Below are 21,225 nucleotides of genomic sequence, written 5' to 3'. Positions count from 1 at the left end.
AAATAAATGTAAAAAAAAATTAAATAAAAAAATAAATATAAAATAAAAAATAAATATAAAATGAAATAATAAATATAAAATAAAAATATAAATAAAGGTAAAAAATTAAATAAAAAATAAAACAAGCCAAATAAAATATAAAATAAATAAATGTAAAAAATAAAGTAATAAAAATGAAATGAAATAATAAATAAATGTAAAAAAATTAAATAAAAAAATAAATATAAAAATAAAAAATAAATAAATGTAAAAAATAAAATAATGAAAATAAAATAAAATAACAAATATAAAATAAAAAATAAATAAGTGTAAAAAAATAAAATAATAAATATAAAATAAAAAAATAAATAAATGTAAAAAAATTAAAATACATGCTCTCAGTGCAGAGAAATGTTTTATTGTTCAAGCAAAATAATGTATTAATGAGTATAGTCGAAATTTTATAAGAAATTTATTTTATATATCCTTCTAATCTGTTTTCAGGTTCGCACTCCCAACAACCTCTTCATAACCTTACAGTTCCCGGAACAGAAACAGCAGTCGAAGTTAGCAGTCTAAGGCCAGCCACCAGCTACGAAATCTATCTCACTGCAGAGAATGCGGTTGGAGTCAGTGCCCAAGGAAGAAAGATGACTTTCATTACTGATGAAGAGGGTACAATACTTAAATCGTATATCAACATATAGCGTTGGCGTATAAGACGATTTCGAGCCAATAAAAATCATCTAACGTCTTAAGGTCGGCTTATAAGGCGAATATATGATTAAGAACGATTTTTCTCAGCGCCAAAAATTGAAGTCGACTTATACGCCGAGTTGATTAATTAATGCTTTATTAATATATCATTTTATACCAATACAATAAATACAAAAATGCGCACAATAAATTATCTAAAGTTTTCAGTTTTACGTGAGGATAACAATAAAAATAATAAAATCTTAAGTGTTCGATTTTCTTTTGTAACTAGTGTCGCCATCTATTGACTAAAGAAGTAATTATTAATATACAAGATCAACTTTGTTGTACCTAAGGCAATAATAGCTATTTTTATTCTTATTACAAAGTGTGCAATTAAGATAAATTATTTGAAAAATAAAAAAAACTTTAATTTACTTCAGGTAATTTGTTGACTGTTTAATTTACTTACATTTTTCTTTCTCTAGTTCCTGAGGGACCGCCTCAGTCCGTGCAATTAGAGCCATCCAGTTCTCAATCTTTTCGTGTCTCTTGGGAGGTGAGAATATAAAATGGCTGCAGATTATAATTATTCGTGCGAGAAATTTCTATTTTTATAAAAGTTTACAACTATACCGAAATAATTAAGAAAGCATAATGAAAGTTTAATGTATTGTTTTGTTTGCCTGAAAATGATGTACAAATATTAACCCAAAAAAGCAGTTGTCAGGTGAAGGAGATTTACTTAAATTATTATCTTAAATACTGTTTATGCACGTAGCGTTTAGCTCTGCAAATTTCATTATCCACACTACTTTATCAAAAGTGTAGGATCGCTTTATATTATTAAGGAGAATCTTATAGTTTCTTTTCACACATTTTTTTAGAAAGTTTATCAGGGATAGCGTGTAACGTTAATTTTTTCTTTTCTTTAAGCCACCCTTAATAACAATGAGGAATGGACTAATTAAGGGATATTACGTGGGATACAAAGAAGCGAATTCTTCTCAGACATTCCAGTATAAAACCATTGAAGTTACTGCGTCAGATGAAGGCCGAGTGACTTGTGACCTGAGGGGATTGAAGAAGTACACTCAATACAGCATCGTTGTACAGGCCTTTAACAGAAAAGGTGCTGGTCCTAGGTCCGACCCCATATACAGCTTCACTCAGGAAGACGGTAAGTCCATTCGCTTTAACTTGTGAAATTAATTAATGGTAATATTTAATAATATAAATCCCGTTGTTTCATTAATATATACTAATAGTATTTTCAAAAATTTAATGTTGTACACAGGACAGGCTTTAGGATAAGGCCTATTAGGCACTGGCCTAGGGGCGACAAAGTTTAGGGGGCCACAGTGCTGCTCCCTTTTCTCATAAACCTAGTCAACGTGGCGTTGGGGTGCCATATACCCTTAAGCTGTCCCTGGTTGTACAGTGGAATGGACTACAGGCGTTTGGTTTGTCAGATACTCATGTTTTAAAGGGTTGTGGTTAGTGCTGCCATCTATCGTTATTCTCTGAAAGTTGTTATTAAATTTATTTGATCTTATATCAAGCACTTGCTGAACATTTATAGGTCATAAAAAATGTAAAAGTACATTAATTTGTAATAAAAACCGAAAATCTGCAAAACGTCAAGAAAAAGAAAACCCAAAATACGTCCCGGAATGGTAGCGCCACCGTACAACCACTCAAGCTTCGGCAAATTACCGGCAGATGGCAGGAGAGTGCTTATCCAAGAGTATGCTTTTATAGTTGTAGTTTTTAGAATTTTTTTATTGTAATGAATATATTTATCCATTGTTCATTTTATCAACTTGTTTTATATTTATGTTTCCGTTTTTTTGATAATTTTATCTGCCTATCCGTGTTTTTAACTATTTCTTTCATCTTTTTTGTATAACATTCGCCATTTCTATTGTCCAGTGCCAAGTCTACCACCCCAGCAAGTGGAATGCGTGCCTCTGTCTTCTCAGAGCCTAAAGATCATGTGGAATGCTCCACCACCCTCGGCAGTCCACGGTACTCTCGAAGGTTATAAAGTGTTATTTCGAGCCGTAGATGAGTGGCAAGGTGAGCTACCATTTTTGCAAGGTCCATGTTTGTGTCTTCTTATATAAATCCTAATTTGTCTTTAATGGATTATAGAATTAAAATATACTTCAAATTAATTCAGTTAATTTATTAATCCTTTTAATACCCTTCTTTAGACGTTGAAGATCAGGAACTTACAATAAAAATACCGGAAAAAGAAGCGGTATTGAAAAATCTCGACAAATTCACTAATTATAGCATCTCAGTATTGAGTTTTACCTCAAAAGGAGATGGAGTACTTAGTGACGCCATTTATTGTCAAACTCTAGAAGATGGTAACACTTCATTTTAATTTTGTGCAATTTTATTTAATTTTTTTGTTAAAATTCATTAAAAAAATATGAACACAGATGCTATCATTCATTTGTTACTCTTATAGAACTTAATCTGTTCAATCTAACGTTGTGTTTTATAGTACCAAGCCCTCCATCCGACATCAAAGCCATGCCAATGAAGCCAGACGCTATCTTGGTAAGTTGGCAACCCCCACAGCAGCCTAACGGTATCTTACAACAGTATACCTTGTATCAAAGAGTGACATCTGGCGGGAGACAGGTAAGTAAACTTCAAAAATCGTGTAGTATTCAAAAATTTGTTATTCCACTACTAAAAACTCACATTAAAATTTTTAAATTTACTCTTAACTGCCTAAGTATTTTATGTAATGAAGTAGCTTCTTTCCAGACCACCAAAAAACATCCAATATCCCAATACCAACTATACTACGAGGCTCTGAGATTGGAGAGAAACAGAAGGTATGAATTTTGGGTGACAGCATCCACTCTTGCTGGAGAAAGCGAAGGAACCAGAGTGTTATCACAAACCACCTCAGACACGGGTAAGTTATTCGTTTTGAAATTTCTAACTCAAGGATACAAATATCTGCAGAAATTCGTTCTGAATATTTAAAGTTAATCTCTAATATTCTGAGGATGTCTTAAGAAATATTAAACTTTCTCTCTTTTTTTTCTTAAGATTTATATTAGAGACTGTATATATGTATATACAGTATACGAGAAGAGTTTTTCAGAAGTTTTCTGTATGGCCAGCAGGCGCGTAATTGTTTGCGCGAATGAACTCCCGTTAGTGTGGTAAGTGGTGAAGTAAGTGCAGCTTTATTCTGTCCTCAACTAAGAATTGTTCAAATAGTAAATAAGTTTCACGTATTGTCAAGGCACTCTAAAAGTTCACTCATTATAGACTTGTGCTTGAACGTGGAATCATTTATCTTCATATTGCGGAATTTGGCGAGAACATTATAATTAACAATATTTAGCGGTCACGCGAGTTAGAACCACGTTAAATTACGTTCAGGAAACTTCTAAAATGACCCTTGTATGCAAAAAAGTGTATAAAAATATTATTATTATTTTGATGAATTTTTAATGAATAAATTGTATTGTTTTATTTCAGTTCCAGCAAGAATTGCGTCTTTTTCTCAACAGATGGCAGTTCGACGGAAGTCAACAGTCAGCTTGCCTTGTAGGATAGTTGGCATTCCTCTTCCCGACCGGATGTGGACATTCAGGTAACAGGGTATGGACAGTGTTTAACCCTTCCACCTGCTCCCTGAACATACCTGAATTGAACAAATCAGTGTTTCTTTCTTTCTCTTTATCTACGAGGCGCGCTAAAGTTAAAATAAATAAATAAAAAAGACGCATATATGGGGCCTTCATCTGAGCTAGCTAGCCGATTTTGTACTCCTTGCAAAAAATAAATATTTAATTCTCCCTAACCCCTAGTTAAGGTGACGTAAATGCCTCTGCGTCTTATATAGCCACTGTTTCCACCCCCCCCCCTAGTTCCGGCCATCATTATAAATACTGCTGATTAAATTAAATCATAATCACTGCTTAGCTGATTCTTTTGTATTAAATATAAATAATATTTAATAAAATTAATTTTTTGCATGGATTAATCGACTGCAAAAAAATCAACTTATTTGCAGTCAATAAAACCTCAGATTTTTTTCATAATAAATACAATTTATCAAATAATCAGTTAATCATTTTCAGATTTTTTTCATAATAAATACAATTTATCAAATAATCAGTTAATCATTTAATAAATAATGCGTGATAGCAGTTTATTAGCATATTAAACTGATAATTAACATCAAAATTATTCTCAAATAGTCCAAAATAATCGAAATTTTAATTATCTTTCATTATTAACTTGCATTTGTTAGTGAGAAAATAGTAAATTCAGCATTACGTTGCTAGGCAACTAAATGGTTGCTAAGCAACATTGCAGATGACGTTGCTAAGCAACGCACATTAGCCATAGATGAAATGACAATTGTTTTTGAACTTCGCATTGCAGCTGCAAAAGATGTTGCTAAGCAACGTTACAAATGATGTTGCTAAGCAACGCACATTAACCATAGATGAAATGACAATTGCTGAATTTCAATTTCGCGTCTCAGCTGCAAATGATGTTGCTAAGCAACGTTACAGATGGCGTTGATAAGCAACGCACATTAGCCATAGATGAAATGACAATTGTTGCATTTCAATTTCGCGTCGCAGCTGCAAAAGATGTGTTGCTAAGAAACGTTACAAATGACGTTGCTAAGCAACGCACATTGGCATAGATGAAATTACGATTGTATTTGAATTTCGCGTCGCGGCTGCAAAAGATGTTGTTAGGCAATATTACAAATGACGTTGCTAAGAAACGTCATTTGTAACATTAACAACAGATGAAATGAAAATTGTTGAATTTAAATTTTGAGTCGCGGTATGTTTGAAATATTTTCTTAGATAAACTGTTCGCGTCAAAGTCAAGGCGATGTTGTAACCGGTCGGTCTTGATCTTTGTCTTTCAGAGGTCAGCCGGTAGTGGAGCAGCAGCGAACTCGCGTGTTGACGAACGGGTCTTTGGAAATTAATAGCATAGAAGACGATTACGCGGGAAATTACACGTGCCGAGTTCAAAACACTTATGGAGCAGACGAAATCATATTTTCCTTAACTGTAAAAGGTAAGTTATCATTAAATACGTCAAAAAAAATACCCGGACTTAGTTTATTCAAGCATTCAAGCATTTGATTTTAAATTAAGCCTCGTCTAACATATTTGCTTTTTTTTCTTTTATTTACAAGCTAAACATGCAGACGACAAAGGTAAGAGTTTCAAACTAGAGTCACTTTATGCAAATTTCTATTAGATTATGTTTGGGAGTTTTACAGATGTATTTCTCAGAAATTATGATAAATCATTTTATATATATTATAATCGTGTAATAATTAATAAGAAGAATTATTATTATTATTTTAAATAATAATAAAGCGTTGCATTTTGCATTAATATTAAATAATAATAATAATCATTCATAATTAATTTATAAGTGGTGCCATTGTGTCCAAAAATTGCTTGCATTCAATGGTTGGTTTCTTTCTGTTTTGCTGGATGAAAAACCAGTTTCTCTGAGGTCAAGATCGACTAACTAGGCCACGGTGTTTCTTAAACCTAGGCCTCTGAGCCTGACCTGAGGGTAAAAGGTTTTCCACCTTTATTAGGAGCACTTACGTAAAAAAAAAAAGTAGCTACTCAGTACTACAATTTCTACTTAAACCTAGTTGTACCTTAAGCATTATGGCAGTTTTTTTAAGAAGTCGTATAGCACATTAAACTTAAAGAATATCTTTTTTCTTGTCTTAGATCAGAGTACCATCTTAAATCTTTCTGTCACCTTTTTTAAACTTTGATATTTGCTTCATAAAGATAATAGATGTTTCCATCCACATTTTAAAGAGTAATTCAAAATATACTCTCCTACCAAAAGTAATGGCACAACGCTCGATTTCAGGAAATTGGTTTATGATTGCAAAAATGCAAATAAAGGTGATCAGTGGTCAGTACAGCAAATCCGGCATATATTTTCGAATTCATTTCGAACCCGGTACGCCAAATGATAAACACAGTTCTGGAGGGGAATATTATTTGGATGTCATGAGGGGAAAATGTTTACATAATGGAATGGAATTCCACAGATAACAGTGAGCTCCAGGACGGGCGTAAAAATACTGACTGACAAGAGACGATGTGCTGGTAACTAAGCTTCGTCATCATACCCTAAAAATTCGGAGATTTTAGCTGCCACAACAAACTGAAAGTGTTTCAACTGCAGAGAAGTGTTCCATTACTTTTGGTTGGCTGGTGTGTACATATTTGTGTCTTTAGATGTTTTCAATTTCTGAAACTTTCAACAGACAGAAGTGTCGACTTTTTAAGCTATCTAAATTTTATATTCTTTGAGAGATAACATAAGCTCTGTCTGTTTTCCAGTCCTACAACCACCGAATCAAGTAACTGTAGAGGGTACTACCTCGTCCTCCCTTCATGTTTCATGGACCATGGATGCAAGGGGAAGAGCACGAACGAAAGGTAATGCTTGTATTCATCCCACTTAATTTTACGATCCTTCCAATAATATGATCTAAATCATTTTTGATCCATTTGAATAATAATTTTTGTTTCATATTTTATAAATTTCTGTTGCTTTTGTGTCTCTGTAGGGTACATAATCCGATTCAAGAGGGAATTCGGCCAATGGGAAGAGGTGAAACTACCGTCCAAAACTACATCTTTCACAGTGGAAAATCTCCAGTGCGGCACCAAGTATTTCATGTATGTGGCAGCCATTGGGAAAGCTGGGGAAGGCGAACCGAGTGACATCGTAGCTGGAAAAACAGATGGAAGTGGTAATTCTCGTAATAATTCACAACAGAGTAATCAAACCTAAATTCTATAGCTAAAAACCAAAGAACTGATTGAGTATTTCGCTGTTTAATCAGATTTTCGTTGTATTGTTTCAGCCCCGACAGCCCCTGCCCGAGAAGTCTTTACCATTCCCAACTCCACGACCATCCTCCTACACCTGAACAGATGGGACGATGGAGGTTGTCCAGTCAAGTCCTTCGTCCTTAGATACAAGCGGCTTCACACGACAGACTGGCGCACTGCCGCTAACAATGCCAGCCCGCATCAAGAGCGAATTCTGATCCGCGATCTGTCGCCCGGTACTTGGTACAACATTAGGGTTACGGCCCACAATGGAGCGGGGTCTACGGTAGCCGAGTATGAAATTGCTACCCTTACATTAGATGGAGGTAAGGGGTTTGTGTGTTTCTTAAAACATTCCTTTCTTTACCACCGATGAAATGCTATAATAGATTTTGAATTAAGCCAAAGATAATTGGTTATTGACTAGGTTGTGTCCAGAGTTGCATCGGGTCGTTTGAGATTTTTATTTTATTTTATTTTATTTTATTTTATTAATAAAAAGATACACAACAGGTAACCATTAACAGTGTATCTGAGATCAGATCAATAAACATAATAACAATAATGTGAAATCCTACAGGACGATAAACATTGATACAAATTCAAACAATAAAGCATATGTACAAAAGAGGATTGTATTAAGTTAAGTTACCGGTAGAACAAGTAATAATTAATCCGTTAGAGAATAGAAAAATAATATAACAAATAATAAGCTACAATAATTAGATGTGAGCTAGTCACTTTGCAGTTTAAGTGAAGAGGCAAACTTGTGGATGGAGTTCATCAGTGATTGGGAGTTGTCAAAGAAGTCAATGCGAGAGTCATTTGCTGATTTGCTGATTCTGTTCAGTGGACTGAACTTCATTAAGTCCGTGTTGGCAGAGTCAAGGCGAAACGGTGTAAGGTTCCTGACTTGTCTACAGGGAGCATTGAAGTTTATTTTACTCAGGATATCAGATGCTTCATAAATTCCAGTGATTACTTTGGCTAGGAGGGCGATGTCAGCAGTAACTCTTCTAGTGCACAGAGGCCTTAGATGAAAGTAATCACACAGCGATTCATAATACACTGAGTGATAGAATAGAGGATTGCGGTACGTAAGGTAACGGATAAAGTTTTTTTGGACTGCTTCAATTTTGTTAGTTAAAGTCTTTGTGTGAGGATTCCAGATGGGTGAACTGAATTCAAGGATTGGCAGTACAATAGTTTTATAAAGGATAACCGCATATCTGTAGTTTTTGAACTTGTATGTGTTCCGTTTGATGAATCCCAGTGTTTTGAATGCTTTGCTGGTGATTTTAAGGACATGGGCATCGAATTTAGCACTGCTGGAAAAGAGAATCCCTAAGTCGTTAACTTGGTCACACCTTTCGATGATCACAGAGTTAATACTATACTCCGTATTCATTAGTTGTGGAGATCTGCAAGATGAGAAAGAGATAACTTTGCACTTCGAGGGGTTAGCAGACAAGCCATTCAGAGATAGCCACAGAGAGAATTTATTGAGAGCACATTGAAGTTGTTGAGAATCGGTAGTCTCCTTCACTGCTGAGTAAATCTTAAGATCATCTGCATAGAGAGCAACTTGAACATTGGAGGTGTAGATGAAAGAAGGAAGATCATTTACGAAAACAATGAAGAGAAGAGGACCTAAGGGAGGGCCTTGTGGTACTCCGCTTAGTGGTATAAAACAGTCTGAGTTCACTTGATCGATGATAACGCTCAAGGAACGATGCGTAATATAGCTCCGTAGCCATGAGAGCAAAGGGTCACGGATGCCATACAGCTTAAGTTTTTCCAGAAGTTGTTCGTGCGGGACTTTATCAAATGCCTTAGATATGTCTGTGTAGACTGCATCAACTTGTAGGTGGTTATCAAGAGCTTCAGAGGTGTATTGCCAGAAAGGAAGTAAATTTGTGACTACTGACTTGCCACTGCAGAAACCATGTTGATTCTGATCGATAAAAGGCTTGAAGAATTCGAAGAGATGTTTGTGCACTGCTGTGTCGAAGAGTTTAGCCAGGCTGTTTTGCAAGGTTATGGGTCTGTAATCGCATACGTCATTTTTATCACCTTTTTTGAAAATAGGAACTATATTGACCTGCTTAAAGTGATTAGGATACTTCCCCAGCCTGAGAGACAGGTTGAAGATCCGCAGTATGAGGGGTTTCAATGTAGTGACAGTCCTTTTCCAAAATAGGCCTGGAATGTCATCTGGGCCTCTAGTATAGTCATTTTTCATGCTTTTTAATGCCGAGTTTAAATCTTCATCAGTGATAAAGAGATTAATGAGGATATCATCTTTAACAGGTGTGAAGTCAGGAAATGAGGCAGGTCTCAATGTATTATTTGTTTGAATTCTAGAAAAGTGTTTGGCAAACTCTTGAGCAATACTGAATTCGTCAGATAAGAGAATTCCATCTGCGTTTCGGAGTTGTAACTTTCTACTGGTTATGTTCTTATGCTTCATGAAATTCCAGAATGGTTTGATATCTCTGTGAGTAAGCAGACTATCCTGAACTGACTCTGTATACATGTTGTAGGAGTTTAATATGAGAGTTTTCACTTCTTTGCGGAGTTGGCTGAATATTTCATAGTATTGACTGTCACCTGTTTGCTTATATTTGTTTCTGTAGAATTCTTTGGATTTAATTTTACGTATTAGTTCACTATTATACCAGTGCGGGTAGGTAGAGCGTGCGGTAAGATGGGATTGAGGAACAATGTCAGATATAACTGAATGGACACAGTTAATCAGGTTGTTGGTGAGCACATCGATGTCATCCATAGCGTCAGCGAGCTGCTTGTCTACGTTTCTTAGAGCTAGGTTGAGCAGAGGCCAGTCAGCCTTTCTGAAATTGAATCGAGGAGTACGGGAGCTGCATTTGAAGTTATGAGAAGTCACTGTGATGTCAAAAGTAATTGGTGAATGATCCGAGTGAAATATGGGGTTGTCGGTGTGAACATCTATATGAGTAGAGGAAAATATTAGGTCGAGGTAGGCATTTTCTCTGGTTGGAAAGTTGCAAATTTGTTCCAGACCATAGCTGTGAAGCATATTAAAGAGAGCCCTAGTCTGCAGTGATGGAGAAGAAGATTCTAAATTGGCCATTTGACAGTTAAAGTCACCCAAAACCATTGCTATGTCGGCAGATTGAATTAGTGGGAAGATTGATTCCAGCGAGCTTTCTAAGTACTGGAGGTCTATATTAGTTAAGGGAGGTGGAAAATAAAGCAATACTATTAAAACCTTTAACTTGCCAAGATGAAGAAGGCAGTATACTGATTCAATATTTGTGAAATTTGATGCAGTTTCACAGAGTATATGGTTAGAATGTATAATAGCTACTCCGCCTCCTCGAGATCCTCTGTCCTTTCTATGGATTGTATATTGTCCATCTATAATCTCCTGATCATCAATATTTATGGAGAGCCAGGTTTCAGTGAGCAGGTAAATGTCGTAAATATGTGAGCCTTGGATTGCTCTGAAGTGGTTTAGGTTGCTAATTATACTCCTGCAATTCTGAAGGTAAACACTGAACAGTTGGGATCTGGGGATTCTATGACGAGAGGAGAACGTAGTATGTGTAGATAGCAGAGTATCTGATTGCTATGCCGGTGGAGAGGAGATTTTGGACTCCCTTGATGGTCTGTCCGTGAAGCGTTTTACTAGAGCCCCTGATAAAAGGGATCTTAGATTCAACACTTTTTCTGTTTGTGATGGAAGGCATGTTATTATAAAAGATGAGTAGGCGGGACATCGTGTCTTCAGAGAACGGACATCTACTCCGAAACCATATTCTTCTTTAATTAGGTTGATAAGATCTTCAGATTTAGTGGAGGGTCCAAGTCTAGAAAGAAAAATTCGGTCTTTTGTGGGAATAATTGTGATATTATACTTGTGTTTGAGTAACTGAGATTTTTCTGCAGTAGTTACATTCTGTGTTTGATGAGTTATGGCTGGAAGCTTGGAGAAAGTACCTTGAGATATAGATGCTTTAATATTTTCTGACGGTTTGTTCTGTTTTGATCTTTGGTGCGATATTTGAGACTGGCAATTAGAAACAGGTTTACTCACTGTGGCGGCAGATCTACAGACAGGTTTGCAGACCTCATTAGATGTGGCAGCAGTTATTTTTGCATATGTTGCCTTAACTGATGTTGAAGAGGATTCCGCTTGGTGACTCTGAGCTTGTGAAATAGAAGTACAGACAGAACTGTTCCGCAGAGGAGAGTAGGTGGGAGGAGTGGTTCTATTTACATCAGAAGAATCATCTAACAGAGTCTGTTTGGCAATAAATTGCTCAGTTGAATGACTTGAATCATGAATGTTAGCAGGCTTGGGCAAGTTAATATTTGCAGCAGTAGAACTATTGAGGCCGGTGGAAGGTGAAGATCTGGTCTCAGTACTGAGGGCATCGTCAGTTAATGAATTCGTATTCACTTTGAGCCCATTGGTGTCCAGAGTAGGTTCAGAATTCTTCCTAGCTTCCCTTAAGTGGCAAGACATAACTGATGTGAGATTTTTAATTTGGGCGTTAATGTCAGAAATTTCAGCCTGTTGATTAGCTAATATTGTTTTTATACCACAAATCTCCGTGTATAGCTCGCTGTTTCCTTCATTGAGTGTATTAGAATCCAGGAGAATTTCAGAGTTTGCAGTATGAGGTGCACTGATTAGATGAGTTTGAATGAGGATTTTCTGCATAGTGTTAAAGAGTAGTTCCTGGAATTCAGTTGATTGCAGAATACCAAAGGCTGGATTCAGAGTTTCCGTAGGGAAGGAGTTAGCGCTGAGATCTTCTGACAGCACAGATGTTTGAGTTGATGCATCTGAGATTTGATGCGACAACAAAGAAGGATTAGAGGCTTCATCCATGTACGATTCAGAGTCGGTATATCTAGTTATTGGCATGATATTTGTCTCAAATGTACTAGAGTACGGCATTTCAACTTTGTTAGCCGAAGAGGAGGAAAGTGACTCAGGTTCCGTGCTGTTTGGCGTTGCAACAGTTATAGGGCTTTTCTGAGAATTTCTGAGTCGACATCTATCACAACAGAATGATTTCCGCCGACTTTTATTTAATTTTTTCAGGTCAGAATGTGTACAGTCATTGCATATTAATTGTTTGCACTCAATACATTGGACAATGGGGTCAGAGCTGGTCCCACAGATGGTGCAGACGTTAGAATTTTGACAGAAGGTAGTATTTGTCATATTGAATTCAGTTACTGTAGTTTTACTAGATAATTTAATATCACCACAGTTGTGGTTTAGCAAGCAATAGGCACTGTGACCAGCCGGTCGCCTTAGTTGCCCTGCAGTGAAATCCACAGGGAGCAGGGGACTAAGTAGGGAGGGAAGAACAGAGCGGCTAGGCAAAACTCTAATGCCTGGTCAAGGTCAAGTGTCTGTTGGACACATGTATAAGTTGAACTACAAGATAATGGCTGAAAGCGCTTGTATGGAGTAGCGGAATGAACATGCAGAAATTCATTTAATACTTATCTGTTGTCCGTTCAAATAATACAGTACTTGCACCTGGCAGTCCAAGGGCCTATCCTTATGTGGTGGCACTAATAGGAACTTAATACTTTAAATAAAAAACACACAAAACAAGAAAAGTTTACGGAGCATATCATACAGACAGCCGGACACAATCATCCCCCTAGCATAGATGGTTGTAGACCTTCGATATTTTGAAGATCAGGGACATAGAATGGCATAAAGACAAATTCTACGCTGCTGGAACCATGTTTGGCTAAGAAGGTTTTATTTTCCACACTGTGGACCAAACTGCATCTCGCCATGGAGAGATTCAACTCTGCGTTGGTACCCTGTGATGATACAGAACTCTGTAAAATGTCCAGAGGGGACAGTTTTGTTACTGCAATGGATTGCATGCTGATTTATTATGGTGTATGTTCCCCAACAACTACTAGACATGTTTCCTGCGATGTATTGATAAAATCAAGGTATCGATGTGTTGTTGCCAAATCAGTTTCCACTCCTGTGTAGGTGCTATTTCCAGCTGATTAAGTATCACTGGACAGTTCGAATGAGCTGTAATACATCTTCCTAGGGCTTTCTTTGGTGCTCGACAGGATTCAACCGGACAGAAGACTGGTCAATCCATACGGACAATACCTTCAACTACCAATAAATTATCGACTATCTGTCCCATATGAGGGTGATGTGCCGTCCCTCAGAACGAACTCTTTTCCTGCAGCAATATGGAGAAGGACCATGACTCATAGGATTTCATCTCGATTCCAATGTGTGATCGGAGTCCCGTTACTGATGATGTAGAGGTCTCTATGACTACAGAGAATAATACCACCCCATACCTGCAATCCACTTATACCCAAATGACTGTGCTCTCGCACGAATATAGAGTTCTTCTTTCACACCACACTATGACCCAACTACAAGCTGTATCTGGACTTATTCCTACATGGAGCAGCACAAGTGGTATAATCACTGTCCTTCTCAAATTGGATGGAAAAGACCTGAGTTGGAATCCCGTCAATATCGCAAGGAATTTTTATGGGTTTTTTTTTTTTTTTTTCACAACGTGGCTGGGTTATTTGGTCTCAGAGTAGGATGGTTTTTCTTCCTGAAATATGGCTTAAGTTGCCGATGACTTAAGTTGCTGATGACCTAAGTTGCTGATGCTCCTAAAACCCTACGACAGTCAACCAACAACTCATCTGTGAAAAACCTTGGCACTGTTTCTCGTCAGCCCAATTACGATGTTCGAGTGCCCACATTCTCCTGGTCCTACAATATAGAGCACTCAGTGGAATACAGACCATAAGTCTTCTTGCATAAATTCCATGTCTGCCCCTGACCTGAACGTCAATGAATGGTCTGAGTTACCTAGAATTGATTGCACAACCTGCTGATGACACTTTTGGACACACAAATTCATGTCCTACCTCCAGTCTCCCAATAACCCTTCAAGTGCAGACCAGCAAATCTTTCAAACGTATTTGCCCGTCTGAAAGTGTAATTTAAGACTGGCAAATATTTTTAAACTGTATTAGGTTTTTATTGTAACTGTTTAAAAAAAAATCATTGAGTCACCCCGCATTTGTCCTTTCCAGGTACCGTGGCGCCTATTGTCCTACAGGAGATCAGAGAGCACTTGAACATTTGGGAAGACATCAACATCATCGTGCCAGTCGTAGCAGCCATAATTGCCTTGTCTGTTGTAATCGGAGTTGCTGTCTGCGTCTGCGTAAAAAAACGTCACAATGCAGGTGAGTCGAATTATGCGCAATGCCGGTCATGGACACTTTAACTTGTTTTTAACAGTGCCCTCTTTCTGTCATCACACGAAGTATTCAATGGGATCACAATTTTATGATCGAAGGGTGTGTTTATAGTAATTCTGCTGCTTTAAAGATTATCGTGTGCTTTCGTCTGTCACGAGCTTGCTTTTTTTTTGCAGATGACCTCTATCAGAGGAGGGGAATCAACCCTAACGGAGCCCCACTAATGAATCAACCGCCAAAAAAACACGTAGACAGCCTTCCAGTGCGGGACACTTCGATGTACCAGACCTGCGTTCCTAAAGTGCCTGTGGCTACCGTAGAACCCCCTGGACAGGAACAAGGGATGCAAGGGGACCAACAAAACTGTGAGTAAACTTAGCACTCCTTAAAATAATACATTTTTCCCCTAAGAAATATAATCTGATGGTTGCGCAGTAATCTCTAGAACAGCATTCTGGTGTTGGGGTTACATTTACTCGTTTATAAATATTAAATTAGAAACACCCCATCCTCCAATGCATGTATACACTAGTGCTCAAAATTTAAGGAACAAAGACTTAAAAATATAAAGGAAAAACTTTCATCAGATTTTCATAAAAGGTTAGTGAGACGTTTGTTTTAATGTGAATGGACAAATTTCTATCTGAAATAATCGTTATGCAAATGAGTTCGTGGGTGTCCAAAAATGGCCTGCGAGGATTTTTGTGTAAAGGATGACGCAAGCTTAGTGAGGTTTTTCGAAGCGTTTTGTAACTGGCAATCCTTCTGCCTGGAGCATCCCAGGCATGCTCTGAAGTCTGACAATAATTAAAAATAAATAAATAAAAAATTTCTTTATATACCCAGGGGCGCACAAGAACATTACCGTATTCACGTGAAACGGAAAGACGGTTAAATCTAATGCGTGTGCTACTGTACCCTGTAGTTGTAAGTTTTCATTCTCGACTTTTTTATTCTCTCTTTAATTTTTTTTTTTTTTTTCTTTTTTCTTTTAGATTATGAGGACGACATCGCACCCTATGCGACCTTCCGGCTACCGGGATGCGATTCAGACACGGAGAGTTCGCAGGGCACAGTTCGGGAGATGCAGACATTTGGCCAGCAGTACCGGCGGTCGCTTTTTGACCCTTCGGCTCAGTATGAGGTTCTTTGCCACGTAATCATCTTTCAGCGTTGACTAAGTAACTGATGAATGTCATCAGCTCATAACACAAAACACGAAATTAATTTTCCCCTTTTGGCATTCACATTAATCACCAATTTAAACATACCACCCTTTCGGGAAAACTCAAGAACAAGGTAACACGCGAAATGGTAACATAACTGCATTCAAGGACTCAGCTCTGGACCTTGAAAATTAAACTGGACTCATGTACCTCAGTGTTGGATCCGGATTTGCCTCACTGGGAGTGAAAGCTATGTCTTAAGCCATCAAGTACAGCTTTTCGTGAGGCCGATAAAATATTATCTCCATCTTCTATACGATGTTCATCTGGAGGTAATATTTTGGAGATGTTCAGATTTCGCACGTTCCCCATGGATTCAACACTGGTGGGCATGAGGACCGAAGGACCATGGCAACCACAGGATCGTAACGGATACTTATTATTCATTCAACTATGTCACATGACAATGGAAGATGACATACCATAACACTATACTACATTTCAATAGGGTGTCTCTCACCTATTTAGAGCACCCACAAATTCCTTTGCTTCTTTTATGGCGCCCCCAAACACAAAAGATTATAGAAAGTTGCAGTAGTACGCTAGTGCCATGGATGGGTTGCCAGGATTAAACTTTTTCTGAGGATTCCTGAGAACGAAGGTTGAAGGAATAAATGAGGAAGAAGAAAAGCTGAGGAGTTAGTGAAGAGGAAGAGATTCTGTGAGGGTAACCCCTAATAGAGGTATGTGATCTTGTCTAGAAATTTGCTTTTTACTGTTGTTGAAGATGGATATGGAAGAAGCAGATTTTGTTCTTCTATTAGATAAGAAGGGTTGGATTTTCGGAAGATTGAAGTTCAATAAGTCGCCCACCCCATAGTTCCCATGACAGAATGACTTCGTAGTCAGCATTTTAAGAATTCCACAACTGTTTACTTTATTCCTGAAGGTTCCAAGTGCGTCTGGTTATAATCTTAAAACTTCAGCTCTAGATTTGCAAAGTCGGCATATTTTCCACTGGAACATCAACGTTAAGTGGATTATGCTATCCACATATCATGTACTGCCATACCAAAATATTAGAGAATGTACATAATAGAGTAATCAGATAACTGCAATCCCGTTTGACATGGATTCGTCTAGATAAAATTATTGCCTTGCTTTCGAAAATGACAGTCGTATCTGTTTGAAAAAGAAATTCAGAATCGAAATGACCTTGGGATCCGTGAGATTTGTTAGCTGCTGAGGGATGTGTTGTTTATGTGATCCCATGAATTATCTGTGGGATTCATAACCAGCAACTAATACAAGCCATAACAGATGCTGCTTATTTCCAGAGTGCCCTGCATAACATTCATACATATTCTCGATGGGCTGTGTCGTTTTCTTCATGGAGCAGCCCTCCACCGTCCCAATATATCCATGATTCTTCAACACCGTCATGCATCAGTCAGCGCTGAATAATGCAAATGTGTTTGTCTAACCATGTTAGATGTTTCCAATATTCCAACAACCATGTCCAACAGCTCTGCAAGCGGATTCGTCTGCATCTAGAATTCTCTCTCTCAAAGGAGGTTAATGGATTGGAATGGAACTGCATAAACGCGCTGTCCGAGCTCTGCACATGCTGTGCGAATGGAACTGGGGGTTCCATTGGGACAATGTCGAAGTTTCTAATGATTGTCTGCAATGTTTTATTGAGGTGTTTGCCAGCATAGCGATCCAGATCGTTATTGGTTTTGTTCCAGTAATCCCTGTTTGAAGACCGTAAGCAATGTTTGCGCCGATACACGGGTGAACTCCTCTACTGTCTGTAGGGATGCTCCTTCTGTACCTTTAATGACTTAGCCGGGACGATACATCCTTCTTACGTCACGTGACCTTTCACGTCACTATTCATATACATTTCTCACATTTATGTTAATAATACAAATGCATAAATAGTCAAATATAAATTTTTATAATTATATATAAATGTATATTTATAATTATATATTTTGTATATTTTTATAATTATATTATTTTTATGATATTATAAATTATTATATATTTATAAACATTTTTTGTGGGAGTTTTTGGTGTGTTGTACTGAATATTTGTTTAGTTTTATAAAAGTGATGGATTTTTAAAAAGGTAATTCAGAAAAAGTTATTTAAATTTTGAATTTTCTACTTTGGGAATTATTTAAAGATATGAACATATTTCCAACACCTTTTCTCTATTAAAAAAATAAATTTTATTTTATTCTGGATTAATTGAATTCAATTAAATTTATTCTGGTTTTATTATTCCTAACATTTTTAAATGAAAGTCCACGAATTAAATGTAATATATTTCTCTAATTTTTTATGGGTGAAAAGAACGACTGGATTAAGTGAAGAATCTTTTCTTTTCTTTTTTCGTAGTGCGCCAGGCCAGCACCTACTAGTAAAATTGGAAGTAGGCCAATATCAAAAGCCTGGTACGTAAACCTACATAAATTTCTCTCTCTCTCTCTCTCTCTCTCTCTCTCTCTCTCTGTACTTATTTTTTTCGTTTTAGGTGCATTTCGCAACAGCGCGAAGGACCAGGGTTCAAATCCAGTCAACGACCCGAGGAAATATGAGTTTTGTCAAAACCTGCTGAGTTAGTTGGTCTCAGGAGTGGACTGGATGGTTTTTCTCCAGAAAACTCGGGTTTTTCATCCAGAAAACAGGAAAATCGACCATAGAATTCAATGTTCTTGGGTACACACTGGAGCATATTTGCAGATCGCTTACAGATCTGCTCTATTTGCCCTCATCTGCTATTTGCAGATGAGGGCAAATAGAGCAGTTCATTGCTACTTGCTAAACGTACCTATCCATCAGTTTTCTAACTTATTTCTCCTTTGGTGTTAAAATACTGTATATGAAATAAAAAGGATGGTTTTCGTCTAGTTTAACTCCCTCGTTTTCTTACAGCCGAATATCTGACCTATGACCGCAAGTGGTCGTCGCTGCCGTCAAATGTATATAGAGAAACCATTCCATACATGACCAAAGAAGAATGGCCGGCCCCGGGAGACTACCGAGATCGCTGGAGGCGAAAAGAGCTCTATCGGAAGCTGATTTGCCTCATGGAACCTTATCGAGGAAGGTATGTTAGGCAAGGGTCGAAATTGTTTTGCTCCTGTGGAATTTATCCACTCTACTGTCAATAAATGTTGAAGAGTTATTAGAGTTTTGTAGCGGACAAACTGTAGATGGAATAATCAGAGCTTCTCAGATCGGGATCCTGATGTAGGCACAATCCCACACTCATTGGCCAAAAAATTACAAAACTTTTCCAACTAGTGTCATCAGATAATTAAACGCACATTATGCAAATGGCAGTTTCACCAATGATAGGGTGAAAGTGTGGCGAGAACCCCATAAAGCAGTGCATCCAGACTGTCTCGTGTCCGCCACTCAAGAGGCTGGAGGGGGGGGGATTACATGGTATGTAGTATGTTCTGTTGATACGGACTAGGTCTGCTCATCCCAAATGAATATCTTTCTGTCGCATCGGATCAACTGGATTGCTTCATTTTCATCGGATTGCGATGGATTCTTTCAAGGCAACGCAACTATCCACCGTGCAAAAATTGCATCTGAATGGTTTGAGGAACCAAGATTTACAATGTCTAGCTTGCTGTCTAATTGTCCAGATCTGAATGCAATTGAAATTGCCAGGGATATGCTGGGAAGAGCAATTCTGCTTTGCAGTTCTCTACCTACCACAGTACAGCAGCTGACAAATATCCTGATGGAAGAATGGTCAAATCTGGAGCTAGCCTCCCTCAGACATTTAGTGGAATACATACCACGATTTCTACGGGCTGTAATTCTGGCAAAAGATGGCCCTACTAGATATTCAATAAATCGTTTCTATTTTTTGGCCAGTGAGTGTAGCTGACAATAATAATATTAAATATTTGATTTCAATATACCCAATATTATTTTTATTCACTCCTTCCCATGTCTACTCTTTTTTTTAATTTCCTTTTTAGGGACGATATGGAGAGTGATGTTGATGATGGAGATGATTTTGGGAAAAGAGAGATGGAGGAAGATCTACTTGTGCGACAAGAGATGTCAGAAGCGGAATGCGATTGGGACAGAGAACATCTGTATTAGCCCCTTCAGACAAATCATTGGATCCATACAAAACACGTATCCACCAGGGCATCCATGAGGCAGGGACGAAGCGGTCTGGTATCATCGAGTCTGGCGCCATTGAAGGAGTCTAAGAGGCAAACAACGATGACGTTGAGTGGGACCACTGTTTGCAAGACTTGTATAAACTACTCTTGTATATACGATAGACTGTCCGGTCTCGTAATAAATCTTCTCATCCTGTTACGTTTTTCGGTTATTCTTCATTTCCAACCAACCCTTTCGTTATGAAGCAATGAGGTGATCTTACCTACACTTTTTACATTCATTTACTTTCCTACCTGGGGGAGAATACAAAATTATGACAACATGACAAGAAATAAATATTTATTATTGCCCTGTTTAATGTACATCATAGAGTTTAGTATTTATGTAGCAGTCGGACATGCGCAATAAATACTTTAAAAACATCCATTATACTTCTCATCCCTCTACTACTGACACACGTCCATTTCCCATTGAGGTCACTGCATATCCTAAAGATTAGCAAAGAGGAATGTTGGGAAAATATTTCTCCAATTATACAGGCCATCGTATAGTGAATACAATGGTGGGAAATGCATACATTCGGTATCTTGAGGCTTGCCAGGACGTTGACACATAATCCTACGCATCAGTGTCAGATGAAAGAGATTAATTCGGCTGATTTTTTAGACATCTGTTTCACTCAAATACCAACATTCCTTGGTGTAATAAAACCACACAAAGCTTCTTACGTTGTGTTGACATAAATCCACCTCCTGGAGCTGCTTCGGGTGCCTTGTGGAACCTCAGTCAAGACAATTCGTCTGTCAGAGCGGATTTAGCAGGCAGAACTTGGAACTAAATGCGTAGATGGACGGCCAGTCGTGTAGTTTCTTATAAATATGACCTTCTGGCCCCCAGAGCCACTCTCGGAGTCCTCACACGTACGATTTTAGAGTTTATTCAGTCTCTTTCCAGATGATCATCCCTGAAGGCAAAATCAACAAACCTGAACGGAAATACAGAGAAATCCATTCTTCGGACAATCCACTTCACTGTGATTTGTTTGAGCATTTG

The 21,225-nt window shown here is 37.6% G+C and overlaps 1 protein-coding gene across 5 annotated transcripts in view; it reads left to right on the top strand.

Annotated features, from left to right (window-relative positions):
- LOC150087807 (cell adhesion molecule Dscam1-like) overlaps nt 1-20,343 on the top strand; it is a 228,024-nt gene extending 207,681 nt beyond the window's left edge. The window contains exons 16-34 of one of the 5 annotated variants that reach the window (XM_090369205.1): nt 484-654; nt 1,164-1,234; nt 1,612-1,855; nt 2,608-2,754; nt 2,892-3,050; nt 3,191-3,330; nt 3,460-3,613; nt 4,189-4,303; nt 5,606-5,760; nt 5,882-5,902; nt 7,068-7,166; nt 7,298-7,483; nt 7,598-7,891; nt 14,673-14,828; nt 15,020-15,208; nt 15,839-15,980; nt 18,415-18,470; nt 18,952-19,126; nt 20,019-20,343. In XM_090369205.1, coding sequence (XP_090225331.1) covers nt 484-654; nt 1,164-1,234; nt 1,612-1,855; nt 2,608-2,754; nt 2,892-3,050; nt 3,191-3,330; nt 3,460-3,613; nt 4,189-4,303; nt 5,606-5,760; nt 5,882-5,902; nt 7,068-7,166; nt 7,298-7,483; nt 7,598-7,891; nt 14,673-14,828; nt 15,020-15,208; nt 15,839-15,980; nt 18,415-18,470; nt 18,952-19,126; nt 20,019-20,145 — 2,801 coding nt within the window. In that variant the 3' untranslated portion in view covers nt 20,146-20,343. Of the gene's footprint in view, nt 1-483; nt 655-1,163; nt 1,235-1,611; nt 1,856-2,607; nt 2,755-2,891; nt 3,051-3,190; nt 3,331-3,459; nt 3,614-4,188; nt 4,304-5,605; nt 5,761-5,881; nt 5,903-7,067; nt 7,167-7,297; nt 7,484-7,597; nt 7,892-14,672; nt 14,829-15,019; nt 15,209-15,838; nt 16,025-18,414; nt 18,471-18,951; nt 19,127-20,018 lie in introns of those variants that run through there. The other 4 variants (XR_016546728.1, XM_090369206.1, XM_090369208.1 and 1 more) reach the window with 4 other exon arrangements.
- Nucleotides 20,344-21,225: the final 882 nt, after the last annotated feature.

This window comes from Mastigoproctus giganteus, chromosome 3 (assembly GCF_048544385.1).
Source record: "Mastigoproctus giganteus isolate SK-2022 chromosome 3, ASM4854438v1, whole genome shotgun sequence".
Classification (NCBI taxonomy): Eukaryota; Metazoa; Arthropoda; class Arachnida; order Uropygi; family Thelyphonidae; genus Mastigoproctus; species Mastigoproctus giganteus.
Note: the sequence above shows the minus strand (reverse complement) of the source record. Positions and strands in the feature narration are given on the sequence as shown.